The 27,943-nt window shown below is 39.2% G+C and overlaps 1 protein-coding gene across 1 annotated transcript; it reads left to right on the forward strand.

The window, feature by feature from the left end:
• Positions 1-2,185: 2,185 nt before the first annotated feature.
• Positions 2,186-27,943, forward strand: map1b (microtubule-associated protein 1B). Its single transcript, XM_023823331.2, has 7 exons — positions 2,186-2,533; positions 5,311-5,412; positions 16,682-16,764; positions 18,139-18,279; positions 18,484-24,412; positions 24,731-24,963; positions 25,353-27,943. The coding sequence occupies exons 1-7, from the start codon at positions 2,350-2,352 to the stop codon at positions 25,506-25,508; spliced, it is 6,828 nt and encodes a 2,275-aa protein (XP_023679099.1). The 5' UTR covers positions 2,186-2,349; the 3' UTR covers positions 25,509-27,943.

Genomic DNA, 27,943 nt, shown 5'->3' on the forward strand with positions numbered 1-27,943 from the left:
TGACAAATGTTTCTCCTGTGCTTATCACACAAATCACACTGGATAATATTTACCCTTAAAGACATTGTTCCCTTGTGGTATATTAATCCATTTTACAGTATTCTAATCTAGTTCAAATGGTAACTGTCATATTGTAACATTATTATTATTATTATTATTATTTTATTATTATTATTATTATTATTATCGTGAACCCAGTGAAAGATCTCTGGAGCATTATGCATTTTTTAATGCGATTGCACTGCATATTATATCAGCACAGAGATTACAAATTCCCGCCACCTCTTTCAAGGAAGAATTATCGAGGCAGCTCTGAAGGAACTGATGGCACTGCAGCCATCACTGAGCCTGCAAATTTTCAATAGGAGATGGTCGTTTTAGCACAGGTGAGATTCACTGCTCTGCAGGAGACGCCATGCCTTTAAAGGCAATCACAAAGGGTAGGAACTAGTTAAGTCAAGGCAGTATACTGTAATTCAGAGTATGCCCATATGTACTGTAGAGGGATGCACTGTGCTGGGTGATTACAACAGTGGGTAATGATCAAAGAACTGGCAGAAACAGCACCCCCCAGAGGCAAGTGATGTAATATTAAACAGGGGGAAACCGCTAAGACAGATGGACCCTTTTGTGTTAATATTCACCCGCATTTAATAGAGCAGGAATGCGAAAACGGGGACAGATGCAGGAGAGACCGAGTTCAGCAGCAGCAGGCACTCTGAGTGGATATCAGACATACTGTTATTACCTCTTAATGGGTCACCACAGAAAATAATCAATTTACACTGCACAGGCTGAATCCTTTGTCTGTACATTTCAAGCAAAAGTAACAAGAAAGGCTCAATTTTAAGTACCTTGGTACAAGTGTTTCAATTCACAAATTGTACATCGCTAAAAAGCAGCAATTTCAAGACTGCACTAAAAACAAGTTCAAGTTAATGAAGGGAGATAATCCACACAGGAAAAATGGAAGCCATGTCATACTTGTCTTTTCCAGAGACAGATGCCTCAAAGATTAGCTCTAGGGTGCCTCACAGCAAAGTCAGAGTGATAAATATATTCACAGTAAATCAAGTTGGTCTACCAACCAGAGAATGATTTGCTAGATGCTCAGACACAGTTGTCTGACATACTGGAAACAGAGGGCCATTTAACTATTAATGCCTTACTTATTCAACCTCCATTCAACTTTCCTTAAATAATTACTATTTTCAGTGGATAAATTAGAATTCATTCTAAACTCAATTTACTTAATTGATGTGTTGGTAACTCATGTAAAGAAAACTACTTATAGTTACCCAGCGAAATATTTAGGATGGTACTTTAGCCTTTGTCTATAATTATAAACTTTCAAAATATAAATAAAAATTCCTTATAAGGATACTGTGATACTATTTCTTGTTAATGTTGAAGTGTCAAAAATTAAATAGTGAAAATAATAATATTATGAATAATTAGTTAACTACTCAGCTTTGAATTAACAGTAACAGCCACTGGACTGAAACAATTCAGTCAATTTAGTGCAATTTTCATTATTTTATAATACACAGTTTTAGCATAGAGGACTCTATTTCACTTCACGTCAATACACTATGCTTTCACGATACGTTTATTTCTGAATAGGCTACTATGCAATCAGAAAAGAATATTATTTGAAACTTTTACAAAATCATCACTTTCTGGGGTATACCAGGTCAAGGCAAATTGCCTGCTCATCCAAAAGATAAAGCTGAATCTGGACGCGTACCGCATGAGGACAGTTACTGTGCGTCTACGCGTTATAACGGCTTAGACGCCTGACGTTAAACGTGGGATGATTGTTGGTGCCAGATGTGGCGGTTCCAGCATCTCAAAAAGACACCTTCCTGTCATTTCACACTGCAGTACAGAGTCTATGGTTTACGTTGAACGGCACGAAAAACAAAAAGTATCCCATCAGCCGCTGTTCTGATGCCGAAAACAAGAGGGAGAGAAGTCGGGAGGTTTTGTCCAAACTCGTTAAAACTAACGAGAAGGTTACTGGTGCAGAAGTAACAACTCAGTGCAATAGCTCTGGAGACAAGAGATGTGTCGATACTAGGATCCTAACCGGAACTACATTGGGGTACCAAATAAAGTGGCCACTGAGTGTAATTGGGGAACAAAACATTTGCACCTTACTCACTGTCCGGCTTTTTGCTTCCGGGGGGTGTTCGCTACGGATGACATCAGCTGAGAGAAAGGGCACCGGTGAGGGTCCTCTCCTCCCCGGCTCCTAGTCATGACACTGTGTCTAGGGGTATAAATAGATCCACTCCTCCCCAAACCGACTGTACGTCTGGTGGCAGCCGCTTGGTTTTGTAGGTGCTGATGATGGCGACGCTAGTGGAGTCGGCAGACATAGAGCCTTCCTGCAGCAGCAAAGCCATGGACTCTCCCCCATCTTCCAGTTTCTCGCACAGATTTCTCGACAACAAATTTTACCTTCTTGTTGTTATTGGAGAAACCGTTTCAGAGGAACATCTGAAATGTGCCATTGCGGACATAGAAAAGGGTAAGGAGGAGCGCGTTATTTTCTTTAAAAGTCATCGGACAGATTACAATATTCTTTAATGTGCTTTATGTCTGGTACATGTATTAATTCAAACAAATATTCTCAACGGTAATTGTTTCAGAAATCGCTGTAACCATTGCGACGAACTTTAAATACATTTTTTTTCTAAACAAAATGCTGCCTATAGGAAACTTTATTTCATAAAGGTTTTATCGCTATTTTTATCTAATGATGGAAACCTACGGCACCGCCCTTCCCTTCACATAACTGCAAATCTTTGGGCACCACAAATCGTAAAAATGTCACGGATTTTCATATCCTTCTATCCATCGTAGTTACGGCAATGAGTATTTTATTTTGTAATCTGTGGAAGAAACGCAAAGTCAAGGCGACCGATTCTTGTTATAAGGTTACTGCACTTATTTATGCGGCAAAGTTTTATTTATGGTGTTCGCCATGATTCAGCATCTTACATCTGATGCGTCAATAACATAAGTTGAGTACAAAGATCTTAGCATTGTTATGCATGGATGGATCACCTCACGCAGGTCTTCATAAAAGCGTTATTTGTTTTTCAGCAATTCTTTGTTCTGTCGGTGATTACCCCCCCCCCCCCCCCCCACACACACACACACACACACACACTCCATTCTAGGCTAATTCTGTCAGACGAGTCATGGTGGTCTCTCACGCGGAAATAAAAGATTAAGACATGTACATTTTATACAAATAATGATTACGTTTTCACAGTTAACTTTGTTTTTTCTAAGATATTTTGTATTGTAGCTAACTACACAATCATAATGTTTATGAATCCCATTATACAATATACATTTTGTATTTCTGAATACAATTAATTATCTTATAATATCAGTTTTATTAAGCGAACAAAATCCTCTTAGCAACAAAGATGCATCCCAGGTTCCCTCATCCCTTACCGGCATGTGGGCGTGGCCAGTCCGCACTGCGGTCCCTACGGAAAGTCGTGGCGGACCTTGTTCCTGAGCGGGCGTCGCAGCCAAAGACACTTCGCTTTTCTCACCCGATCTGAACCAGCTGCCATTAGAAACGATACCTGTATGAGGGCGATTTTCTGTGTAGAGAGCACAAGCGACAGCACACCGCATCCTCCTTTGTAGCTAAGCTGATGACATGATTTTTATGAAGATGCATGAATGGTATTGCTGAGTCAGGATCGAAATGTTACAGAATCAGTCAGAATATAAGATTTGTTTAGAATATGCAAGATAATGTTTTTAAATAAATAAATCGTTTAGAGTGCACTTATGTAGTTTTTGTCTTTTAAATATTGTTGAATATTGTATAGTGAATCCCAAATAACATTTGTATACTATATATTTGTAACTATAGAGACATTCCATTTCTTCTGTCTAGCTGTTTCAATTAAAATGTAAGCTACCAGAATAGCAATAATGCTGTTGTGTTTCTAACATCCATCTTCTGAAACTGCTTATCCTGTTCAGGGTCATGGGGGGTCCAGAGCCTATGGGTGCAAAGCAGGGAGCAACTCAGGATGGGGCACCAACCCATCACAAGACACTCTCACACACCATTCACTCACTCACACACACACACACACACACACCTATGGGCAATTCGGCAACCCCACTTAGCCTCAGCATGTTATTGGACTGTGGGGGAAACCGGAGTACCCGGAGGAAACCCCACGATGACACGGGGAGAACATGCAAACTCCACACACATGGAACCCAGGCGGAGACTCAAACGCAGGTCCCAGAGGTGTGAGGTGACAGTGATGACCACTGTACCCCCATGCAGTGCACCCCGCCCGTGTTTCTGAGATAAAACTGCATAATTGTGACTTCAGCCATTGGTTTTGGACGAATTGGTTCACTGTGTAGCACATAAAGTTACGCGTTTTTGACCTGGATGTAATCTTTCTTTATTGCAGCTGCTGCAGTATTTAAGAGTCTTATTATCTCTTGGTAAATGAAAGGAAAGTACTCAGTAGTTTTAGTCATACTTTAGTCATTTTTACTATATATCATCATGGCCATTTAGAAGGAGTGCTGCCCCATTCTTAACACATCTGGCATTTGTCATCCCTGGTTCTCTACTTAAGAGCAATTTTATTTATATGTCTATTTTCAGAGCACAGCTTTATCAGAGCAATTCTGTCACCATACTGATTTACCAGAGTATATGTGCTCAAGTAGCATGCAAAGGTCTTCTTAACAACAAAACCTAAAAAACAAATAAATAAATAGGAAATTTACTGCTGGATCCTTAACAGAGTGGGATGCATAGAGGAAAACTGGCTGGAAAGTGCAGCATGTCTTTTTCCTTTCTTACTCACTTTTTTGCCTTTGCAACTGTCATTTGTAATAAAATGTACCGCATATTACATTACAGCATTGACCAAGATGCTATGATGCATTTACCCTGGTCAGAATCATGGGGGGGGGGGGGGGGGGCGCAGGGGGGTGTACTCCCTGGACAGGATCCCAGTAAATAAGCAACTAATGCAGTTTATCATGAGAGAACTCATGAAAATTACAAGCAAACCCATACTCATCAGGACTCAGTATTGCAATTTTGAATCAGTGTTTGAGAAGGATTCTTGAGAAAAATAATTGTGGGTAAGTCTATCAAGATAAAGGTTTGGAAGAAAGTTCAAGGCTTGCACATTAGCTGTCCCATTAAAGCATAAAGGGTTGTCAATTGATGTAAGAAATATTTGTGCAGAGGTTTGATTATTATTATTGGTTTAGAATGTAATTTTCTTTAATTCACAGGAATCCGCTCCTGGGACACAAATCTCATCGACTGCAACTTGGACCAGGAACTCAAGCTTTTCGTGTCTCGGCACTCAGCACGATTTTCCCCTGATGTTCGAGGTATAGTTGCTTTCATATTAATACTACTTAATTTTTCATTATGTGGCTTTTTATTTAGTGTGATACATTAATGAAAATCTCCATTGTGTAAATTCTACCTCCCCTTGACTGTGGTGACAGTGTCCATTCTGAGCAGAGCTTCTCGATAAACTGGCAATGCACCTAAACATGGACTATATGTTCACCATTGCTACAAATTTCCGAATGCTCTTCTTGCACATATTATGAGTTAACATTTTAGTGAAAAGCAGTTTAATGATGGAGAATAAACCACTTGAAATGTGTTTCTACTGAATCCTTGGATGAAATGTATAACAAAATCAAGTACATACTAGCATGTTAAATCTTCTTGCTGTAATGTTTTTTGTTTCATGCTGTTATTGGTGTCGTAGAAACTTGTCACTGTGATTTTTACCTCCTGTATGATATAAAACTTTCACATCTCCTGTTTAAACAAGCCATGTCGTATTTTTCTATGTACATTTTATGAAACTAAGATTTAAGGTTATCCACACAGAGATACTCATGCATTACAGCAGTTCTGTGATTGTTTGTTGTTAATCATATCTGTTCATTAACCAGATCAACTCTTTTTTGCACGGTATTATCCTTGCTACTGCATGTACGGGAAGGTGACCACTAAGTCTGCCACATTTTTTCTGCATCACTAGTGTTCATATGAAGAACCGGCAGCACAGCCTGTCTTTGCACTAAAGATATGCCTAATCAAGCGTGTACTGAAGATGAGTAACAGAGGCACCTCAAGGAGAAAGGGTCAAATGTTAATTTAAGGATTTTGATTTTGCCAGAGGCAGTATTCATATATTTAACAATAGGATTCTGCATCATCACATATCTAGTTACATGTCTCTGTAGCAGACTTAGTTTAGTTTTGGATAACACGTCTTAAGCCTGTCCAACTTTGCCTAGCAGAGACAACTGTAAATGGAAACCAGACCTTCTGCTAGTGATTGTCTCGTTGATTTCACTTCAAAGGAGTGTTCATCAATATTTCCACATGAATTTGCCCACGCCAGAAGCCTCTAAAAATCCTGTCCGTTTCTTTGTTGTTGCTGTTATTTGATATCAGCGTGAAAGGAGGGTGTTCATTTTTGCAGATCTCGTTGGCTCCCTTTGTCCTTAAATGCTCCCGAGCTGAAATGATTGAGCGGCAGCGGTACTTTGTGGCTGAGTCCCGCTTTGCCTTCAGGCTGCTGGCAGACAAAAATCGCCATTTCGATAAAAAACACTGAGGCTTGCGCTGTCTGCAATGCGGACGTTTTCCCGCCTGGTTTATTCCTGGTTCTGCTTGTGCCTCGTCACTGTGCCGTTCACAGTGTGAACCGTATCTGGTTGCCATAATGTAAGGTAGCCATCGTACAAATTTGCCCAGGCCTTTCAGAAATGGTCTGTGAGCTACAACTGAATATAATGCACATATTTTTTGAGAAATGAGTGTTACAGCTTCTTTTAATCTTATAAAGGCAGTCCCCAGTTTACAAACGAGATCCAATCCCTAATAATAATAAGGATAATAGAGTAGTAATAAAAGCAGCTACATACTGTATTGTACTTTACCTTGAGCTTCTGAACCACTGTAGCTGCGCAATGTGCGTTTGTTGGTTATTATGAACCATTGCATTTATCTCAGATTTTTGTTGTAATAGGCTTTATGGCTGTCCGATCGTATGCACGAGTTATCCATACGGCAGACGCTCTTAACCAGGGAACTGCCTGTAGTGTGTTAAACACATTTGCTGATACTGTGCTTTAATGTGATATTGTGAGAAATCATTTTTTGTTCCAATAGATACTGTTGCCCTTACTGTTATAGTTGTTACTGTTACTAATACTCTAAAATTGCCATGGTGCCATTATAAAGGTTCAGAAGCATTTATGGAACATTATAATGGAAACTAAACATTAAGGGTAAATATGTTCAAATATGGTACATATTTCTTTCACTTCAGCTGTTACTGAAAACAAGGATATATGCTTCTGTAATTTGTATAGGCTAACTATACATAACTACTAAGTATCAGAATCCTGAATTTTCTTCTGTTTCGAGGCCATTTACATAAAGGCTTGCATTCTGATTATTAATTTACAGTACTTGCTCAGCCAGCCACCACAGTAATTAGAGGGATTAGGATACCTGTAGTCTAATGATGATCTCCTTTCAGTACCCACTGTGGTTTCTGGGAACAGAGAGCTAAACTCCTTGTGGATGGTTGGATGTAGATGGACAAAAAATGCGAGGCCACAGAACAGGAAACAGGTTTTGTTTTTCCATCTGTTCTGGGGTCTCTTTGTTTTCAAATCTGACTCTAGTCCAATCGTGTGATGTGTCAGAAAAGACCATCTAAAACACTTCATGATTTTTTAAAAGTGAAAGCAATCACATCCTCCTGTCATATGATGAAATGACATTTGTAATAAAATCCACACACTTTTGAAATTAAGTTGGACTGTTGCTGTGTATTGTTTGGTATACATTTTTAAAATAAATTTAGAATTCTTCCCATATATTGTAAAAGGTTTCAGTATTTCAACAAAAATTATGAGTTGTACCTCTGCCATATTTTTTAAATCAAAAAATGCAAAAATGTAAAATAATATGTTATTCATTGCTGGAATGTAAAATTACTAACAACAAAAACTGAATAGAAAAATAATAAAAGATCTTTATATCTGATCTGATTTGAACACATTTCCTGAATATTTGGTTATGTTTATATCTGCAAGGATAATAAAAACATTGCAAATTGTAACTGGTGTGAGCCACAGAAAAAAGCTTACAGAAAGTGGGTCATTTTAGGACTTCTGCAGTCATATCTGCTTTGTCTTGGTAATTAAGTTACTTGGGCCCCTTCAATTAAAGTGTTACCTTTGTTCTTTATATCATTTCTTTCACATGCTTAATTTAACAATTACATGTGCTTTGTTTATTAAACAGCTAGAATATAGGATGAAGTCCTGGGAGGATGCTGTTGTACCACTGAACCTGAACTGTCTATAAATGTGCATGAATATTCTGTCAGATTTTCCCATTATCTAGGTCTGGAGAGCAAGTCAGCTTGATCTGAATGTGACCTAGACTCGCTACAATCTTCTGATGCAGGTCACAGGGTGGTTGCTGAGCACTTCCTATTATTTGAGTCTGGCTGCTGAAACTCAGTATGTTAGACTGTACTGTTCCAAAATGGCCAGCTTTTTAATTCTCCGGCTCTTATTAAGGTAGGTTAGTGGTCTAACAGAGTTGTGTGTGTTTGTTTTTCCAGATTCAGCCAGGGTTTGGGTTGAGGGTATGGTACTTAAACAACCATGTGTACATTTATTTATTTTTGTGATTATTTGTCATTGTTGACACACCACAGCACCCAGTGCACAACAACGAAATATGTCCTCTGCATTTAACCCATATATGTGACTTTCGTGACATAGCAGGGGGCAGTTAATTCGGCGCCCGGGGAGCAGTGCTTGGGGACAGTACCTTGCTCAGGGTACCTCAGTGGTGTCTTCCTGGTTGAGGATTTGAACCTGCAATCTTCCGATTATGAGTGTGCTTCCCTAACCATTAAGCCACCACTGCCATTTAATACATTTAATGAATTTATTCAGCATATGCCATTGCCCAAAAAGACATACAATTGGGTATCTGAGAGTAGGGTCACCCATTGGCCCTGGGGTTAAGGGTCTTTCTCAAGGACCCAATAGTGACTTCACTCTGCCAGCCATGTGATTCTAATCGGCAACTTTCCAATCCTAACTCCTAACACCTTGTGTATCTGTTAAATAATTAAACGACAAAGCATTCATTGGATGCAGTGATTAAAATGTGTGATATACTATGTGCCAAAGACACAAATATGCATATTTATACAATGCATAAACTGTATTCCTACTGCATAAAACCAACAACATAAATTTTACTTATTAATTTAACTTTTAGCGATTTGTGTCTTTAGCAATATATTTTGCATATATAAAATGCACTCGCTGGCCACTTTATTAGGAACACCATTCCTAATACTGGGTAGGCCCTCCCTTTGCTCCCAGAACGGCTTGAATTCCTGAATTTCAGAAGCATTCCTTAGGGATTGTGGTCGATGTTGCCATGATCGCACTGTGTTATTGCTGCAGGTTTGTCAGCTGCACATTTCTCCCACATCCTGAAGGTGCTCTTATTGCATTCTGAAGTACAATGAACTCATTGTCATGCTCATGGAACCAGTTTGAGATGCTTTATGATATGGCACATTGTCCTGCTGGAAGTAGCCATTAGAAGATGGGTGAACTAAGGTCATGAAGAGCTGCACATGGTCAGCAGCAACACTAGAAACATTCCCCACATCATTACATCACCACCATCGGTACCTGTCTGATCTGTTGACATAAGGCAGGCTGAGTCCATGGATTCATGCTATATATTCCAATTTTTGAACCTACTATCACAACAAGAATAGAGATTCATCAGACCTGGCAGCATTTTCCCAAACTCAGTGGGCCTTTGCACACTGCAGCCTCAATTTCCTCTGCTTATTTGACAGAAGTGGAACCCAATGTGGTCTCCTGCTGTCACAGCCCATCCACCTTAAGGCTCCACTTGTTGTGCATTTATAAATGCTTTTCTGTGGTAAATAGTAGTTGTTTGAGTTACTGTGGGCTTCAACCCTCATCTGAAATGTATCAATTAGGCATTTTTGCCCATAGAAATTTTGTTTTTCACACATTGGTTCATTCTGCATAAAATCTAGACAATGCTGTGTGTAAAAATCCCAGGCAATCAGCAGTGTCTAAAATACTCAGACCACCCAATCTGGCACCAACAACCATGCCAAATCACTTAGATCACATTTTTCCCCATTCTGATATTTGATCTGACCATTAACTGAAGCTCTTGACATATGTCTGTGGCATTTTCTGCACTGAGCAACGTAGATTACACTGAATAATTAGATATTTGCACAAACAAGCAGATGTAATGGTGTTCCTAATAAAGTGGCTAGTGAGTTGTGCATGTACTTGATGTTCAGTGATTTCATTATTAAAATGGGTGTAGGGCTGTAATGGAACACATATTCATGATGTGCTGTTTGGTTACATCATTTTCGGTTGGGTATACACTAACCAACACTCAGGGAATCCAGTAGGATTTACAGAACCAATAATACAAACAAGTATGAAGTGAACAGAAAAACAGCCGGGCAACCTATTACTGAGAAAACAGAAATCAAGAAACATTGGGTAACAAAACTGATAAAGTTAAATAAGCAGATGAACCCACAACTAGAGGGTTAACTATCTCCAAGCCATACGCTCAGCCCACTGAATTACACAGTGGTCCTGGGAGCAGGGAAGACACACTAGGGACTAAGGACTAAGACAGAGGAGGAATGGGATGGCCAGCAACACCTGCCGGCCAAACAGGGACTGAACACATAGAACAGAGATGGACTAAATGACAGAGAGGGGGAAAGGCAGCATGACCAGCAATGACTGCTGGACAAATAGGGTAAGGTCACAGTGGGAGGGGACAGATGGACACTGACCCTCACACCAGCTGCTTCATGCTGTAAGCCATACATTGGCATCAAGTTTTACTGGTTTGGAAAGTGACCTTTTTAGTAGAAACCAGAAAACCTCTTTACTGAGACTGGTGAGCAGACATCATTATAGATTCAGTCTGACAAATGGGACAGCATCCATTATCATGTCACGGGGCGCCCTGCTCACCTTAGGATATCCAGGCCTCCTGCACTGGTGACAAAGAACAATCAATCATACATAGAGAAGCACATTCAACATCCTTAGCTTTGACCTATGCAATTTATAACACTATTGTTACTACAGTGTGTAAAATAGTACCACTAATTATTTGTGGTATGCTTGTACTCACAAAAATGTTGATGTAAGGAACATAAACGTGTTTGTGCAGAAGAGGTGCTGCTGTGCTCTTTTGGCTTCCAGGATGAATATCTCCCAATGCATTATGGGTTACGCTATCATTCAGACTGCAGTAGGACTGATTCAAACCATATATTAAGAATGATGTGTGCAAACTAGAGATGGCACTGATCTGATACCCACTATTGGTATCGGGCCGAACAGACAAAAAATTCTGGATCGGATATCAGGGGGGTGTAAGGAACCTACTTGAGAGGCCGAGCCTGAAAAATCGTGAAAATGCTTGTAGCCTTAGTGCGATGTACCGTGAACAGAAGTGAGGCTGCATGATGGCTAGCCGTTCTGCCTGTGAGTCTTATATCAGGCTAGTACTGATTTTTCTGAGCACAGAAAAAAAATCTGAGCACAGTAAAATCAGTCTGAGCACAGTAAAATCAGTCTGAGCACAGTAAAATTGATACGAACAAGATGTCTACAGACATATTTTTTCTAAAGTTTGGTTAACTGCTACTTAAATGTTTTTTTCTGCGCTCCATTGTATATTTTGTATTTTGTCACTGAATAAAACAAAGAAAATCATGTGTAAATCATGTCGGCTGTGGAGTTCTTCTCCTGTAGTGTAGCGGCGTAGCTTTTGTTTCAGAAACATGACAATTGTGTTTTCCTGTTCCTAGCATACGCCAACAATGCCACTTCAGCACTAAATGCAGACAATTTGCCGTATTAATTTAAAAGTTTTGATACAAATACCCCATTGAATGCTTAGTAGTTGATAAAGTGGAAAAAAAATCAGATTGATATCAGTATCTCAAATCAGATGCTCAAAATTTTTAGTGTCCGGATTAGACCAGAATAAAATGATATTGTGCCATTTCTAGTGCTAAATGAACCCAGTACACATGACATGATGATTTCTCATAATACCTGTTAAACTGATCATAAGATTTGTTCATTAACATCCATTGAATATACTATTCACTTATTATGTGTCAAGTAAAATCAATCTAGGCTGTGTAATGAGATTGGCCGTTTTTACGGACTAAGGTTGATATTATTCTGATATTTGTGGTAAAATCACTTAAAATTAGATTGCTGTCAGGTTCAGGCTTGGGTTAGGGCCAAGCAGCGGTAAGCCGTGGTTACTCTGCTGTCATACCGCTGTGGGGTGTTGAGGCATCTGAGAAGTGGTTGGCTTGGAGTTCATATTGTAGCAGATGGAAATTAGCTCATTTCCCCATGTGTGCTTCACAAACTCTGAACCCAGGTAATTGGACCCTGCTGTTAGACAGGATGCCCAAGAAAAAGGTTTAGGTCGTTTTCCTTAATCTAAAGGTAGATCCAAGACAAGATTTTCTGTATTTTTTTTGTGCTGGTATTAAACTTACAAAATTTGCAGAACTTTTTGCTGGCAAATTTTTTCGCTGCTAAATAGTGGAACGACATTTCTGGGACACAGGTGCTACGGGGCCGGTATCATTTTCAGGCGACTTCCAGAACTTTCGGGAGAGGTGGAATGTCTGTAACACCACCATTAATATGCAAGTTTTGTAACAACTTATATTTTGTTGCTGCTTTTATAACACACTTTATATCTTATCCAAACAACAAGACATTGTATCAACTTCTTACAGGTTCTGGCTTGTCCTTTGTTAGCAGGTATATATTTAGAATGTTTACTATTGTGTTCCAGGAATCAATGTTACATTACTAAATTCAAATTCACTGAATTCTACCATATCGTATTGCATACTAAGTCTCATGCCAGACCTGTATTAAGGTAGGCTGTATTAAGTTTAATGTGAAGATGATGTAATAATGTATGACTTTAATGCATGCACAATGGCATTTGAGCTATTTAAGTGTCAGTACTTGTGACGATGAGTTAATTTATCATTTTCAGCTAATATATAATGAGATTAACTCAAGGGTGTCATATAATGATATTATAGTCATAAAATTACATAAAGAGGTATAAAATTACAGGCCCAAAATTCCGGTCTGTCTGAAAAATCTGTCCACACGTCTTCTATTTGTTTTTGTCTCAATCTGAAAATTGCTAATTAGCGAAAAGCTTTCTATAAAGGATTGATTATGGTTTCTAATGGTGTAGTTGTCCTTGGAAATACATATTCCATGTGATTGATAACTTCCCCATTTTAATATACTTTGGTATCTGCCCAACAGATCATGTAAACATTCTGGTTTTGTTACATTTATATGTTTAGTGTTAGCAAAAAAGTCAAATGTGTTAGCAAATTAATATTCAGATTTTTTATTTGCTATATTAAAAGGGGGGGGGGCTATACTCCCAGGGGAATGCCCTGAAGGGATAAGGGTTATGGTCCTATAATTAATTAACATGAAAAATGAATGAAAATATACCACACCATCAAACTTGCTTTTGTTCCGATAATGAGAGTTACCAGAGCAAACGTGTTTACAGATGAGCATGTTTCAATCAATTCAAAAATAATCACAGAGAATTATTTATACTTATGTCATATTTATTACATGCCGTGCATTTACTCATCTCCATTGTTTATTTTGTGTTTTGTATTTATTCTCAGTCTGTAATTGTTATTTGTCTATTGTCATGTCCCTAACAGTAGCAAGATGTGCCAACAAAAATTTCCACTGGCCTTGGTCGAGCGGCAGTGAAGATTGTGATGTAACTTTTTAATATATAAATACTCTGTGGTGAGAGGAAAATCGCAGTAGATGGAAAATAGAAAAATTAAAATTAGACTTTGCAAAATTCAGCTGTATATGCTCTCAGAAAGTTCCTGCACGAGGAATCTGCACAGATTTATATTTTATATTTCTGTCTTACTTATACTGACTTCATTTTCCTGAACCTGTCCTGGAGTATAGCCAGAACAGCTGAACCTGAAAATATAATTTTTTTTTGCCATAGGGGTCGGGTTAGTATTGCCTTACGGTTTAGGGTAAGCGTTAGGATTGCCTTAAGGTTTAGGGTTAGGGTAAGCGTTAGGATTGCCTTAAGGTTTAGGGTTAGGGTAAGCGTTAGGATTGCCTTAAGGTTTAGGGTTAGGGTAAGCGTTAGGATTGCCTTAAGGTTTAGGGTTAGGGTAAGCGTTAGGATTGCCTTAAGGTTTAGGGTTAGGGTAAGCGTTAGGATTGCCTTAAGGTTTAGGGTTAGGGTTAGGGTTAGGATTGCCTTAAGGTTTAGGGTTAGGGTTAGGGTAAGCGTTAGGATTGCCTTAAGGTTTAGGGTTAGGTTAAGCGTTAGGATTGCCTTAAGGTTTAGGGTTAGGATTGCCTTAAGGTTTAGGGTTAGGGTTAGGATTGCCTTAAGGTTTAGGGCCTAGGTTAACGCTAGTCCAGCGATTTTCTTGACCACGCTGGTGCCATTCATGTTTTGAATGCCAAGGATTAAAGGGATTTCTTCGCTGAAATGAATCAGTCTAAGGCCTTTGTATCACCCAGCTTGACTATAGCGAGTCAGTACAGTAATGATGTGTATGTGTTTGGAAACTTCCTTTTACCATTTTATAGAATCAGGATTGCATTTGTAAACACGTATTGCTCTTATTTAAATAAAATTAACTAGCTGTCCTGACAGAATGTTACCGGGAATTATAGCAGCATATTCTTGATATAACTACACAATGTTTTTGTAGCTAAGGAAAAAGAGAAATATGACACTTATAATTATTCACTTTAGGTTGTGAGTAAATGTAAATGATTTCACATTATTCTGGGATGCGAGGTCAGGCATAAGGGTGCGATACTGGCAAAATACAAAATCAGGTAACTTGAATCAGGGACGAGGTCTTTTAATGTATTTGGATGTGAAAACACTGAAACAAAGAAACTGAAAGTGACACATCCTAAGCCATCGAAATGAAGACATAGGGGCCCACAAATTTCTTGCTTCTTGTGTCTCTATTCTCAACCCACTGAGCAAGTACCCCTGCGAGGGCTATCAGTATCATCAAGATTATCTGGGCTTTATTAATAAGCACCCTCCCAGCTAAGAGCTGGTAATTACACACTATGGCAACATGAAAATTGGGCCCTTTGTCATCGTTCTGCCTCCTTACAGTGTTATTCCAGTAACAATACAGCTAAAAATATAAACAGCTTGTATGAGAATGCATAGCCACCATGATAAATTGCAAACTATGCATGGTTTAGGTGGAACGTACCACTTAAGTCCACTCTCAGAAAGAAAGGGTGCAGCCCCAGTACAGTTTTGTTGTCCGGGGTACAAACTACACTAATATACCCCCAATGGTATAAAAATGTTCCTCAGAGTCTATTTCTGTACCTTAAAAGGTACATTTACCTACAGTTAGGATACAATTGGCAGAGCCTTGAGGGAACAACCCCAGTGACAAGTAATTGTACCCTCAATGGTACAAATTGGTACTTTTTTCTGACAATGTAATTGTCACAATGTGACAATGTTAATGGTTGGAAGGTCGTTGAGCAGCCAAAGGTTTTTACCACATTGTAATAACCATGTTGTAGCTGTAATTAAGTTGTTTTTTAAATGCAAAGTCTCACCTTTTATGGCGGATGCACAATATGGAGGAGCTGGTCGAATAATGCTAGTCCAAATACTGCAGTATGTTTTTCCAGATGGCAGGGGAGGGAGGAGGGCTTGGGATGGGCGGCAGAAGGTTGTCCTGTAGGCTGGAGGCCTGGTGGATGCCACCTGCACAAACAGGAGAGAGACGCCGATGTTGCCTTGGTCTGATTTCAGTATGTGCTGGTCTGAGACATTGCGGTTCTCATGCCAGCCAGCTGGTAAGGGCACCCTCTGTGGAACCCCTGTAGAACATTGGTCGGGGAGCAAGGCTTTGCTCTTCTCAGTCCTCATGAGAAACTGAGGCGCTGCTGTGCTCTCCTGGCTAGAACAGGGGTGTTGAGGGACTGGATGAGGCCATCTGTGATGTACAGAGCAAGAAATATGGCGTTTCTCACTGTCCATGCAGTGGGACTGTTGATGGAGAGAGGATCAGCAGGGCATCTACTGAAGTCAGTCAGACTGCTGCTTGTGCAGCAGCCCACCAGCCTCGCCATCTCCACTGTGTGCTGATTTGGCTGGTGACCACGGCTGTATCATCAGCAAACTGGCTGATGTGGTTTGAGCTGCACTTGGCAGTGCAGTCGTGAGTCAGTCATGTGTGCAGCTCACAGCACTGGAGAGCGCCAGTGCTTGTGGTGGTGTTGGTGGTGCCAGTGTGGACTTTGGAATCTTATTTTCAGGACGTATCCATTCACAGAGGGAGGTGTTAAGGTGTTAAGACTCAGCAAACACATAGATCTGCTGTAAAAGCTGATGTTGTATAACTGTTAATAGCTAACTCCAGTGTTTCCCTTTTCTCTGTTAAAGGTCAGAAGATACTCCATCATAAAAGCAATGTCCTAGAAACAGTGGTGTTAATCAATCCTTCGGATGAAGCTGTCAGCACTGAGGTAACCTTTTATCTGAGATGAACTGACTCATTCTCGAAAAGCATACTTATACATAATATTGTCAATGCAACAGCATTACGTTTTTAACTAAAGCTAAAACAGACAATATGTGGATTATTATCAAAGTGGTTTTGTTTTAGTGAAATTAGCTGACTTATATCCAGCACAGTTCTTTTCCTTTACATATACATATCACGTTAAATTTTTACTATAATGTATATAATATGAAATATACATTTTTATACATACAGTACTGTGTAAAAAGGTTGTCAAAGAAAATGTTAAGACCTACCGGGGTAGTAAGTATATATTTGCTCAATAAAAAAAAAAAATTAACATTAGAATACATGCGAACAAGCAGCAACACGATAAAAAATAATAATAATTTTCTTCTGTTCTCCAAAAAGTTACTGATATCATGTTGGAATGCAATAAGAACACTGATCCTCAAACCTCTCCTGAGTCATTTCATGCATTTATCAAATTTCACCACCAGCTCACTTCATGAATTACATTAATGAGTTAAATAATTTGACGAGGTATTGATTAGTCAAACATGGTATGTTTGGATAGTTGCCGCAAATACTGGGGTGACTTTCAAAGAGGTTTTTAAATGGCTTAAGCTGACACACTTGGACAGACGCAAAATCATAGTCTTATACCAACATAAAGATAACTTTAAAATAATTTTCTTTGACAGCCTTAGACTTCTGCAGAGTGCTGTTTATAACTTATACCATATATGTTTACAGGGATATTTTTACAGTTAAAGTACATTTTGTTTAATAGTATCTTTCTTTTCATCACAGTCAAGCAGCTCTCAACAGTATCCATACTCTGGATTTCAAAGGCCCAAAAACCTGTACAATTTCAATAACATAGTTAAATCAGATCCTCTGATATCTTCCTCTGTCCTCATCTAGTCTGTTGCAGCACTGGCTGTTAATTATATCACACAGTATTGCGACTTGGGCACTGGCGTGATGCCCGGAGCGGTCAATGCCTGCAAAGAGGCCAAGCTAATTCTCTAATGGGTCTGATATAACTGCAATTTGCTATATTTCTGGGTGCACAGACAAGTAGATCAGTCTGAGTTTTACTCGGCCAAACAGAAACTGTTATGCATATTGTGTGCGAGTGGACAAAATTTTCGAAAGTGCCCTCGGTACTCAGCGATAAAAAATGTAATGACAGAAAATTAAATTTAAGCAATTAAAGTAATGTGTTTGTGTCATATCTAAGGTTACTCAAGTGTATACTTAGGTAATAGGATTGGATACTGTCCAGTAACTTCCCAAACTTCTTCCATTGAGCTCCTCTTTCTTTAGTTTTTGGAATGTCATCTTTTAAAGAGTCCCCTCTCTTTCTGTCTAGGTACGATTGATGATCTCTGATGCTGCCAGGCACAAGCTGCTGGTACTATCAGGACAATGTTTCGAAAACACAGGCGAGCTCATTCTTCAGTCTGGCTCATTCTCTTTTCTGAACTTCATAGACATTTTCACTGACCAAGAGGTGAGTTGTGGCTCTTGAAGATTCCAGTATTATTATTTATTCATTGGGTTCTGGCACTTTTGCATCATAATTAAGTAATGACTGGCTAAAACAACTGGGATTTTTTTCTTGATATACTCATGATTTATACATTTCAAAGCATATTGTTATTGGAATATGTAAAAAAACATAATTTCTTGAGATATAACTCTTTCTCCGGAACAGATTGGTGAGCTCCTAAGCACCACACATCCAGCGAATAAAGCCAGTCTGACCTTATTTGGCCCTGAAGAAGGTGACTGGAAAAACTCAAACCTGGACAAACACAATCTGCAAGATTTCATTAATATGAAGCTGAACTCTCCTCTGATACTCCCAGAAATGGAAGGCCTCTCTGAATTTACGGAGTACTTGTCTGAGTCTGTGGAGATTTCATCACCATTTGATATGCTGGAGCCACCAACCTCAGGCGGATTCCTAAAGCTGTCAAAGCCATGCTGCTACATTTTCCCTGGCGGGCGGGGAGACTCCGCCTTGTTCGCCGTCAATGGGTTCAACATGCTAATCAACGGTGGTTCCGATCGTAAATCCTGTTTCTGGAAGCTGGTCCGACACTTGGACCGGGTGGACTCCATTTTGCTGACGCACATTGGAGATGATAACCTGCCAGGCATTAATAGCATGCTTCAGCGGAAAATTGCAGAGCTAGAGGAAGAACAGTCTCAGGGTTCCACAGCTAACAGTGACTGGATGAAAAATCTAATTTCGCCTGATCTGGGTGTTGTGTTCCTAAATGTTCCTGAAAACCTTGAAAACCCAGAACCCAACTACAGGGTCAGACGAAATATTGAAGAGGCAAGTCTCACCCTACAATACTTGAATAAGCTATCATTAAAGCCTGAGCCTCTGCACAGACCTGTTGGGAATACAATAGAGCCTATAATACTATTTCAGAAAATGGGTGTTGGCAAGTTGGAGATGTATGTGCTTAACCCAGCTAAAAACAGCAAAGAACTGCAATATTTCATGAAACAATGGACAGGTAGTGAGAAAGACAATGCATCAGTGTTGCTTCCAAATGGAATGGAGTCTGAGATCCCAGTTTCCTATCTGACCTCTATTTCTTCATTGATAGTATGGCACCCAGCCACCCCCACAGAAAAGATAGTGCGTGTTTTATTTCCTGGAAATGCTACGCAGCATAGTATTCTCGAAGGCTTGGAAAAACTCAAACACTTAGATTTCCTGAAGCAACCTGTAGTCACTCAAAAGGAGTTATCTTCGAACTTGGCACCATCACTGAAGCAAGCAAAACTGAAACACAAAACTGACAGCAAAGAAAGTCTTAAGTCAATTTCAAGGCCTTCTTCAAGTCGAGGTGTTAGAAAAGAAGCTAAAGAAGAGGCTCCAGAGAAAGCAGTCGAGACTGCGGCAGTACAAGAAAAGATCCACAAATCTGAGAAGAAAGAAAAACCTGTGAAAAAAGAAAAGGCGAAAACGCAGATAGATACCAAGGTAAAACCAGAGCAGACACCAGAAATACCAGAGAAAAAGAAATCTGAAATTAAGCCAAAAACGCCCAAGGAAAAGGTACTTAAAAAAGAAACTACAAAAATTTCTGAAAAGAAAGCTGAGGAAAAGGAAGCTAAGAAGGGTGTGGTTAAAGATGAGGTTATACAGCCTAAAAAGGAAGAAAAGGTAAAAGATATAAAGTCTAAGAAGGATGAGAAGGTGAAGAAGGGGGAGCAGAAGAAAGAGGTTAAGAAGGAGAGTAAAAGTGATATCAAACAGGATTCTCCTGCAAAGGATGCTAAAAAAGAAGAAAGGAAAGAGATAAAGAAAGAGGAGAAAGAGATGAAGAAAGATGTAAAAAAGCTGTCAAAAGATGTGAAGAAGACTTCATCTGTGACAGCAGATGCCAAAAAGTCAGTGCTAAAACCAAAAACTCAGAAGAAGGATGATGTTTCAAAGAAGGATACTGTGACCACAGGAAGACCCAAAGAAAAGGGAAAAATGAAAACCAGCAAAAAGGAGACTAAGCCAAGCGAACCCACAGTTCCAGTTGTGCCTCCACCTTCAGTTGAGGAAGCCACAACTGATCGAGTTGCTGAAACTCTTGAAGCGGAGAGGTCATTAATGTCCTCGCCAGAGGACCTCACAAAAGACTTTGAGGAGCTCAAAGCAGAGCAGACTACAGAGCAGGATCAGAGAGCATCTCTCCAGCCAGAGTCAACTGAGGTAATAAAACATGAAGAAATTGTTCTCTGCAAAGAATCACCAGAAGCAGATGAACGTGCAGAATCCTTGGATGAGGGAATAACAACAACTGAGCCAGAAGGAGAGAGTGGAGAGACCCCAGATGAACTGGAGCCTAAAATAAAAATGCATGTTGATACTAATGAGAAATTTGATGACGAGGGCACAGGGCTGGAGGAGTCCTCAGAAGCTGGAGATTATGACGAAAAGGGAGAGACTGAAGAAGTAGATGAGCAGCAAGTTCAGGAAGAAAGGAGAGACAGTCATGATCATGCAAAACACAGTGAAGACGAGGTATCTCCAAATAAGGAAGAAGCAGGTGAAGATGTAGCTATATCTGAAAAAGAAGGGGAAACTAAAGATGAAAATATTACAGGTATGGAATATGAGTTACATTATGATAAACTGTGTCATGAAAAAGACGCAGAAATAGGAGAAATGGATGAGATGTTGCAAAAGACCCCAGTTTCCACCACTCTAAAAATGTCAATTCCTCAGTATCCTTCAACTGAGCATGTTTCATTTGATGGTGAAACTCTTCCTGTAGGGTCTGAGAGTGAAGTAGCATCTGATGAAGAAAATCGAGATGAGCCCCCAGAGGAGTATACAGCCACATCTGGTTACACCCAGTCCACCATTGAGATTTCCAGTGTGCCGACACCAATGGATGATATGTCAACACCAAGAGATATTTTGAGTGATGAGACCACTAATGATGAAACTGAGTCTCCCTCCCAAGAATTTAAATATGGGGTAGTCATATCATCAGTTGACCTTGATATAGAAAAACTTTCTCAACTTCAGGACAGTCCAGAATCTGACCAATCGAAAAGTGATGCTACAGAAGGGAAAGATTATCAGGCATCAGCTTCAACAATATCACCCCCATCGTTGTTAGAGGAGGACAAATCTTGCAAGGAGTTTGAAGGTGAACTCAGGATTAAAACAGAGAAAGAGGGAGGGTATAGATCAGCACTGGGAAATCCAAATCAGTTTACTCTTGATACAACAAAACTTACTGCTGCTGCACATTCACCAGTTATAAAGACTCCAACCAGCGATCGAAGTGTGAATTTTGATTTAACGCCGACTGCTATTGCACCACCAATTGAATTAGGCACAACTCTTTCAGGGATACCAAGTGATGTGGCAGAGCCATCAATTAGCCCAGATGATAAGACATTAGAAGGTGCCTCTTCCTCACAGTCTGCTCCTGGGAGTCCTGGTCATACACCTTATTATCAATCACCTGTAGATGAAAAATCTTGTGCACTGGAAAATGATACTGATGTGAAAATGGATGGTCCAGTTATTGTTGAGGTTACAAGCGACAAAGATGATTCACCCAGCAAAACGAGTCCTATGGATAAACCTCTTGTTGATAGTGCATCTCCAACTGAGAAGCTGCTGTGTACTCTACCTAGCCCAACACAACCGGGAGCTGAATTGTCAGAAGTGTCGGGTGCTGGTGTAGATGAAAAGGCAGTATTTAATATACCCCAGTCACCAGGGGAGATAAGACATGATGATAAGATGTCTCCTCAGGCTTTAAGTCCCATAGGTGCTGGTCCCTCAATCATATCTATTGAAAGAACAGTTAAAAATGAACCTACAGAAAACATTAAAACAGCACAAAATAAAGAACAATGCATTACCGAAAGTACTTCACAGGAAAAAGATAATCAACTGATGAAAGCCTCCAAAGAAATGTCACCAACTTTAGGAGATGCTATACCTATTGGAGGAATAAAAGAGGAAAGTAAAATGTCTATTTCCGAAGGAACTACATCTGATAAGTCAGCTACTCCAGTTGATGAAGTTGTAGCAGAGGATACATTTTCCCATATTGCATCTGCCTCGACAGCTTCTTTAGCCACTAGTTCATTTCCTGAGCCAACAACAGATGATGTCTCTCCATCACTGCATGCAGAGGTTGGTTCCCCTCACTCAACAGAGGTAGATGACTCCCTCTCTGTATCTGTGGTTCAAACTCCAACAGCTTTTCAAGAAACTGAGATCTCTCCATCAAAGGATGATAGCCCTAGACCAATGTCAATTTCTCCTGATTTTTCACCCAAGACAGCAAAATCAAGGACACCTGTTCAAGACCAAAAATCACCAGAGCAGTCAACCATGTCAGTGGAATTTGGTCAAGAATCTCCTGATCAATCATTAGCCTTAGACTTTAGCAAACAGTCTCCAGAATATCCAACAGCAGGAGTCAACCAACACATCACAGAAAATGGCCCAACTGAAGTCGATTGTAGCCCTTCTGATGTAGTTGACCAAAGATTTGTAGGACAATGCAAGTCTACAACAGAACAAGCTCTTCATTTCAAAGAAGCTGATTTGTCCCATCCGGCTGCAGCCTCACCTTCAGATGGCTCACAGTCTACTCCATCTGTTAACACACCTTCCCAGACATCCTCTCCTGTGAAAGAGGAGTTCCTTATGGGTTCCTCAGGTCACACTCAGGTGGCCCCATGTGAAACCAGCAGTTCTGTATGTCCAGAAAGTTTGATTTTGAAAGTAGAAGAAACTCCCCAAGAACAGAATAAGTCATCTGTCACTCCCAGAATGTCATCTGTTACCCATTCTCCACTTTCTTCTGATTCATCACCAGTTTCTGGAGGTCCTATTGCTTCAGGACATGTGTCGGTTGATGATGTGGACTCTACACAGAAGCAAGAGAAGACTCCAAGTCCTAAAGCTAGTTCACCAATATCTACTGATACATTGTCTTGTGTTAGGGGTTCTGAAATCCATGAAGGACAGTTTAAAGTTGATGATATTAAATGGCTTGACACATCATCTCCTTTCAGCATGGATGTAGCTACTTCTTCAATATCCAGTTATTCTTGCTCTACACAGAAAACAGAAACACTTCCTTTTGCACGAGAGACTAATCCATTTAAATGTGAAGAACGTAAATCCCCTGTAAGTCCTAAAGTTCTATCCCCTATATATTCACCACCATTTTATGACAATCAGAGTAAATGTAGTACTTCTCCGAAATCCACATCGGAATCTTACACACATGGGTTTGAATCTAGCTCAGTTCAAAATGAGGAACTCTGTAGTAAAGTCGAAAGTGAGAAGTGTGCTGGTGGATCAAGAGAACTAGATATCTCAAAAAATAAGCTTTCTCCACAATCTAGAACAGATGTCGATTTATGCTTGGTCACCTCCTGTGAATACCGTCACCCTAAGACTGAATTGTCCCCATCCTTCATTAACCCAAATCCTCTTGAATACTTCATAAATGAAGGAACTATTCAGGAAGATGAAAAACCTTTGACTAAGTCTGGAGGAGGAGCTCCCCCTCCTGGTGGGAAGCTTCATGCCAAGCAATGCGATGAAACACCACCAACCTCCGTGAGTGAATCCGCTCCTTCTCAGACTGATTCTGATGTACCTCCGGGGACTGAAGAATGTCCTTCCATTACTGCTGATGCAAATATTGACTCCGAAGATGATTCTGAAACTCTTCCCACGGACAGAACTCTCACATACAGGCATGCAGATCCCCCGCCAGTCGCCGTCCGAGATGCTGCTCCATCGCCACCTCATCCCGATGTCTGTATGGTAGATCCAGATGCCATACCAGTAGAGCCAAGCCAAAAACTAAAATCCCCTAAGAAAGAGGGCAGTGAAAAGACCAAGAAGAAAAAAATTGTAAGTAAATCTAAAGCCTCCTCACCAGCGAGGAAGAGTGGGAGCACAAAGCTGAATGCCACCCGGGATTCATTAGATAAAGCTTTGAAGACTGCATCTCCCAAAAAGGATCGCACAGGACCCAAGGCACATGTCAGTGATGATGTTAAGGTCAGAGAGGATAAAGATGCCAAAAATGCAACAAATACTTCTGCCTCAAGGGGTACAAAAAGTGCTTTGTCAGGTAATCCTATTTAACAATTACATTCACTTTTTGCAATTGTGAGTTACCTCATTATAAAGCTACAGGTCTTGCATTACAGTTTTTGTGTAAATTGTAAATTTTTGTTACTTTTGCACTCTGGTTAATTGAACTTTTATGTTAACTGTGTATTTTTGGTTTTCATTTTCTTTTTACAGTGGAATATGTATTTGGTTACCAGGACATTACCATATCACTAAATATGAAGTTGCATATATATATATATATATATGTTAATTGAATTGAATTGAATATATATGTTATTAATTGAATTATCATTTTTTTGTATGTAATCCTCAGTCAGTGGTAAATCTTCTGGAGGAATTTCTACACCGAACTGTCCCCCAGTGTACCTGGATTTGGTATACATCCCCAACCACTGCAGTGCCAAGAATGTTGATGCTGAATTTTTCAAACGAGTGCGCTCATCTTACTACGTCGTCAGCGGTAATGACCAGGCAGCACAAGAACCTAGCAAAGCTGTTTTGGACTCCCTTCTGGAAGGCAAATCTCAGTGGGACAATAATATGCAGGTATGGCAAATGCCTCTCAATCACGAAAGTTCTTGACCTTGACATAGGAAACTTAAGCATATAGAGGGATGGTATCCGTGCCCTTGATTGGAAAAGAAAGTTGCTGGACCAAATACTCTGATTGATTGAGTGATTATACTACTAGGCCCTTGAGCAAGGCCTTTACCCTCAGTTGTACTGGGGACCCTCCTTTCACAGTTGTATGTTGCTTTTCATACATAGAAATCACTGAGACCTCAATCAAAATCATAATCAAATAAATAAATAGAAACGCACCTTGAATGTGTGAAGGTTTATTCCATGTAACCATGTTATTTTTTGTTTTGCTTTGTTTTACTGAAAATGTCACCTAGAGTAACATATAATAATGGATTTTTTTCCAATGGCAGGTCACCCTGATTCCTACCCATGACTCAGAGGTTATGAGGGAGTGGTACCAGCAGACCCATGAGAAGCAGCAGGATCTCAACATCATGGTGCTGGCTAGCAGCAGCACTGTAGTCATGCAAGATGAATCCTTCCCTGCCTGCAAGATTGAGCTGTAATTGTGGTGCCCTTGTTGCACTGACCAGAATGCTTTGCTTTTGTTTGGAAATTATCATTGCTAAATAACTCAATGTAAACAAATACAAAACTGAACAATACACAATAAAAATGATAAAATAAACAAATGTAGCCAAATGCTAAATAAGTTACTGACATAAAGACGTATCATTAAAATATTACAAATTTTAATATTTAAAAAATGTTTGAATATTTGGAATCACATTTAAAGGCAAATGATTGGGATGTGTTTATTAATTCTTTTTAAAGAATTCCACCAAAAGACTACATGCTTTGATGCATTCTTGGACAAATATAATGTGCAATGCTGTTACATCTACACTCCTGTCAAAGAATCACATTCTCAGTTAATGCAGTTCCAACAATGTTGTTACCACTTGATGTCATTCATTCTGAAGCAAACTACATGCTCAGTAGTAATGCTTATTAAACATCAAAATAGAACTGAAGACTGTTTGGATAGTGGAGGAAGGTGACCGTGTTGAGTGAAATGTAACCAAAATACTGTCAGCTATGCCTGTCTATCCTAATATCTTATAATGCTCTGATAGACACATTAGTTAATACTGAAGTCTGACCTTAGGTATACACCAAAGGTTAAGAGTATGCCCATCTCTTTATGCCTTAGAAAAGTTGAATGTAGAATGTGATAATGAACTTATTCTGAGATACAGCATGTGTCTGAGACAAAAACTAGTACCATTACAACACCATAACACGCAAAATCTAGAGCAGCTCTGCATGTGTATACTCCTACTTTGGTCCATCTTACAAATAAATTGAAAAACACAATTCAGTGAGTAATCAAACAGGTAATGTATATGTGGTAAATTTGAAATATTTGATTACAAATATTCAGCCACAGGTGCCCTTAATGTTTATCATATATGTATATATATATATGACTTCTTGAAGTTGGTAGCAGAATTAATTAGCGGAGTTGCTAATATTCAGTTTTAAGTTTCTAGTTGTGAGTTGAGTTATTTGGAATAATTAGTATTTCTTAGGCTATTTACAAAATATTCAAATATTCAGCAGTCTTTCTGCAGGAAAGCAGGAAGCTTAATTCATTGAAAATGCCAGAGGGTTTTATATCTGTTTGGTGTTTTTGTTGATTAGCCTATGTTTGCAGTATTACTTCTTTCATTTATGACCAGTTCAGCTGCTTTTCATTAGGCTTCAAGTTAATTTAAATTGTTTTCCATAGCTGAATAAGCAGGACAAATTGATGAATTAGAGACCTGAAATGTCCTGCAGCTTCATTCATAGTCCAATGTCTGATTTGCTCATTCATTTCTAATAGTGAATATTTTTTAAATGGTGACAAATTTTAAAAAAAATTTCAGCAAAATGAACATTTTTTTTGGCCTGTTGACTATTAGAACTGTATTCCTGAATTGGTATCTAAGAAGAAGAAGCCTGCTAGGTTGTGGAACATTTGTTTGGTACATGAAACGTAATACTTCACTTAGAATTTGATTTTTTTTACTGTACTATAATTATAAATAACTTTGTGGCAGGGTGAATGGTTTTAAGAAATCTGCATATACACTGAACTTTTCATTTTTAGGAAGTTGTTCTGCCAACAGAACACGGAAGATATTCTCTGTGAAAAATAGTAATAATAAATTAATATTCTGCCCTGTGTAGATTCAGAATGTCACCATCATTACTTTCATCGTGAGGCAGTGTGGGGTACAATCACATAAACCAGCAAGGTGTTTTACATGTGGAAAATAATTTCTTCAGATAAGAAATTAATTGCATCAGTCAGGGTTAGTGTGCTCCAATGAATATTCCTAAAGATTTAGAATATTTACTTTTCCTTTATTTAAAATGATGACGACATGAGAAAATCAAAATAGTAGTGTAAGTAAAGACATTTAAGTTAAAACATTTCACACATAACCACACCACACACAGAACTTTAGGCTTATTAATAGTTGATGGCCTGCGGTATGAATGCTCACAGGTATGTCGGCACCCATTGCATAAAAAATTCAAAGGGTAAAACTAAGAATAATAATATTACCAGTTTTCTCTCTTTCACCAGTACACTCAACCTGATGCAGTCCCTTTAAACACAAGCATGAACTTCCAGTTGTCTCACCATTTACAAACTGAAAACACCAGTTTTGGCCTGCAGTGGGAGGATCATCTTACGCTATCCTCTTTCTTCCTGGGTGATTGTTAGTGTTTGTCTGCAGCTGTGTATGGTATATGTCTTGTAATCTTGCATCTTTCCTATCCTTTTCCCAATCATATCTAATGTAGAGGTTAGTTTCAAGTGAAAGTATTATGTACTGCTTTTCTGATATTTGTGTGCAATACCCCAAAATGCATTTGATGTAAAGGGAACTACTATTAAAAATAATAATTTAAAATTTCCACAATAAATCTTGTTTGTGGAAGCTCA

This window comes from Paramormyrops kingsleyae, chromosome 7 (genome assembly GCF_048594095.1).
Source record: "Paramormyrops kingsleyae isolate MSU_618 chromosome 7, PKINGS_0.4, whole genome shotgun sequence".
NCBI classification, from domain to species: domain Eukaryota; kingdom Metazoa; phylum Chordata; class Actinopteri; order Osteoglossiformes; family Mormyridae; genus Paramormyrops; species Paramormyrops kingsleyae.

Excerpts from the sequence above, each read along its gene's own strand:
- map1b (XM_023823331.2), top strand. The coding sequence starts at position 2,350 with ATGATGGCGACGCTAGTGGAGTCGGCAGACATAGAGCCTTCCTGCAGC. Across the intron at positions 5,413-16,681 it reads ATTTTCCCCTGATGTTCGAG|GTCAGAAGATACTCCATCAT; the intron begins GTATAGTTGCTT and ends TCTCTGTTAAAG. Across the intron at positions 24,413-24,730 it reads TACAAAAAGTGCTTTGTCAG|TCAGTGGTAAATCTTCTGGA; the intron begins GTAATCCTATTT and ends TGTAATCCTCAG.